A 3,399-nucleotide genomic window follows, 5' to 3' on the forward strand; every position below is an offset into this window, starting at 1 on the left:
GTCCACCCATCAGAAGACACAAATTCACAAAACATCAAATCAGATGTTTTTTTTTTTTCTGTTAAATTTCAACAAGATTTGAAGTTATGTTTGATTTGATCTGGTTGGATGAAACGCTTCTCAGGAAGATGCCTCTGATATTTGGTGCGCGCTTCCTCTCGTGCGCAGCTGACTGAAACAACACTGACCTCCAGTGTGAGAAAGGAAGGACCGAGCAGGCGGGACTCATGCGGGACTTCACGGCTGCCAGGATGCGTGAAGACAACAACCTGACCTCCATCCTGCGGCTCCTGCGCTGCGTGACAGGGGCACGCGGGATCAATAATAATAATAATGATAATAATAATAAAAACACATCGGAACAGAGAGCTCATTAGTTCATTTGGTAATTAGTCGTGCGAAACTGAGTTATAATAATGTTTGCGCGTGCTTCCTTCCTCCCCATTTCTCCTCCAGGATGGAGCAGGTCCAAGCTTGTTGTTTCTAATAAATTAAAAAAGTAAATAAAAAGGAGAGAGAGAACGACACGTGATGGTTAAAGCTCTCCCAGGACGCAGCGGGGAGGCGGAGGTGGAGAGATGCGGGCGCAGTCGGGATGGGAGAGGACGCGCAGAGGAGCGAGCCGCGCGTTCACCATCATGGAAACGTGGCTGCAGAGCCGCGTTTCACGATAAGGACTGAAAGACTTCAACACTGGACTTTTTTTATTCCGAAGGAGAGACTCACGCGCAGGATGTGGAAGACTCCAGGTGGGGGAGAGAGAATAAAAAAAGCCATTTGGTGTTTGCTTCTGTCTCTGCTGATACATGCGCCCAAGTCTGGAGATATTTTCCAGCTTTTCTTCCCGCACGTGCAGATTTGATTCAAGCCATTCCTTGATTTAAAACAAAAATGGATTTAATTAATATCTCCAGGGAAGACTGGAAAGAGGCAGAAAACACCTCCTTTAATTCCACATCTGAGGACCAGTACACCCAGCTGGCTATCTGGGGTCTGGCTGGACTCGTCAGCTTTCTTATTCTGTTTACGATAGTCGGGAACATCTTGGTTGTGATTGCTGTTCTGACAAGCAGAGCTCTGAAACCACCTCAGAACCTCTTTCTGGTCTCCCTGGCCAGTGCGGATATCCTGGTGGCCACGCTGGTCATGCCCTTTTCTCTGGCAAACGAACTTATGCACTACTGGTTTTTTGGCAAAATCTGGTGCGACATCTACCTGGCTCTGGATGTTTTATTCTGCACCTCTTCGATTGTTCACCTGTGTGCCATTAGTCTGGACAGGTACTGGTCTGTGACACAGGCGGTTGAGTACAACTTAAAGAGGACACCGAAACGAGTGAAAGGCATGATTGTGGTGGTCTGGTTGATCTCAGCCATAATCTCATTCCCTCCACTGATATCCCTGGACAGGAGCAGCAGTGAGGAGAATCCCCAGTGCATCCTGAACGATGACACGTGGTACATCCTCTACTCCAGCATCGGGTCGTTCTTTGCTCCTTGTGTTATTATGATCTTGGTGTACATTCGAATCTATCAAGTAGCAAAAACCAGGACCAGGACGCTGTCGGAGAAAAGACGGGACATGGATTCACCCATGGAGAATGGGATGGATCAAACCGAACCAGGCAAAGGCGGGTCCATAAAGTCTACTCAGGGTGGGAACCTGAAGGATAAGCAACGTGAAAATGGCCACAGCCAGGAACAAACGGCTGGTTCCTCTCAACCCACTGAGCCAAAACATCAAGCAGCTGACCACGACGACGACTTTGAGGACAGCAGCTCATCAGACGAGAAACCCAGGAAATGTCTGGGTTCCTCAAAGCATCATCAGGATGACAGGAAAGACAGAAAGTCCAGCCGGAAGAGCAGCTCCGCCTCCAAATACTCGAGCAGGAAGTCACGTTCAAGTTCAAAATCTATGGATTTGTTTTCATCTCGTCGCAAGCGCAGGAGCACCGTCAATCGGAAGAAGGTCTCTGCTGCTCGGGAGAAGCGCTTCACGTTTGTCCTCGCTGTGGTCATGGGCGTGTTTGTGGTGTGCTGGTTCCCGTTCTTCTTCTCTTACAGCCTGTATGGGATCTGCCGCGATCCGTGCAAGATCCCGGAGATGCTGTTCAAGTTCTTCTTCTGGATTGGCTACTGCAACAGCTCACTGAACCCGGTCATCTACACCATCTTCAACCAGGACTTTCGCAGAGCGTTCCAGAAGATCCTGTGCACGCCGTGGAAACGCTCCTTTTGAAGGCGCCCGTTTGGAAACGGTAGTTTAACCTGCAGACATCAAATTAAACGCTCCGAGTGGCTTGATAATTGTTGGCCTCGGGCGCTTTCACACTCCGACTTTCAGGGATCGCATACAAAATGAAGGACTGAGCCACGAGGGAAAAGATGGAATGAACTTATGACCACCAGAGAGGAAGCTGACAGCTCTTTGCCTTTCACGCTGCTTTTGGACTCTGAAGTGGCTTCAGCTCATCTCGTCCACTGAGCGCTCGTCTCTTCAGTGAAGTAAAAGCAGCAGAGTCCTCACGGTTCCTGTGACGCATGCCCGCCACAGTGGCTGCACGTCACGGATGAGGGGTTCACTCTGACAATACTGCGAAGGCCTTGACAATCTTCAATCTACGGTTCTTTTTTCTGTCTTTTACTCGTTGTTTGTATCGCTTTAGTCGCGTCTGTCTCTCTCGACATGAAGACCAATGGGACAATGGGGCTCCTTGCTCACGTAGCAAAACTGCATCACCAAAAAAAAAAGAGACAAAAGTCATGTTAAAGAACAGAATCTCTGTAATCCTGTATTCAGTGTCATGTGTGAGGTTTGAACTGCGGAGGATCGTTGCTGTTCACCCCCAGTCCGTGATGAAGTTGGACTTGATGGCGTGGCCTTTTCACCGGCAGGTCTTTGCACATTCCTGAACCCGGATGATTTAGGAGTTCCTCCAGAGGCAGATGGGCACCTGCTGATGCGTTCACTGTGTGCCGGCATCTGCACGCATGAAACACAGAACCAGAAGATGAACCTGTGTCCTGATGAGGCGAGCTGATGAAGGCTTCACTGCATCTTACCCTGACTGTTAGTGTGTGTGTGTGTGTGTGTGCACGTGTGTGTGTACCGACGAGCAAAAGCCTTTTCAAAAAACCGTATTCCCTCCGATGGAGTGACTGTTTTGTCGGATAGATTCCCTCTCTTCCTTACAGCCACAGTCAAAGCCAAACAACGTCACTGATCGTTTTTACTGACCGCTGCTCGCACGAAGACAAAAACACGTGCACAAATTAATATCGCGTAAACAAAGATGTGGAAATGATTTATACAGCCAACGTTTCCATCTTTCTATAGCCAGAAGGGCTGATGCTTTTTCTTCTTCTTCTCTTGTGTAAATAATTGAAGCGAGGACTC

The 3,399-nt window shown here is 48.6% G+C and overlaps 1 protein-coding gene across 1 annotated transcript; it reads left to right on the top strand.

The window, feature by feature from the left end:
- Positions 1-891: 891 nt before the first annotated feature.
- Positions 892-2,379, top strand: adra2c (adrenoceptor alpha 2C). Its single transcript, XM_037690056.1, has one exon. The coding sequence runs from the start codon at positions 892-894 to the stop codon at positions 2,239-2,241; it is 1,350 nt and encodes a 449-aa protein (XP_037545984.1). The 3' UTR covers positions 2,242-2,379.
- Positions 2,380-3,399: the final 1,020 nt, after the last annotated feature.

Source organism: Nematolebias whitei, chromosome 16 (genome assembly GCF_014905685.2).
Source record: "Nematolebias whitei isolate Nwh7 chromosome 16, NemWhi1, whole genome shotgun sequence".
Taxonomy (NCBI): domain Eukaryota; kingdom Metazoa; phylum Chordata; class Actinopteri; order Cyprinodontiformes; family Rivulidae; genus Nematolebias; species Nematolebias whitei.

Bases quoted from the DNA above. Each gene is read 5' to 3' on its own strand.
- adra2c (XM_037690056.1), top strand. From the start codon at position 892: ATGGATTTAATTAATATCTCCAGGGAAGACTGGAAAGAGGCAGAAAAC.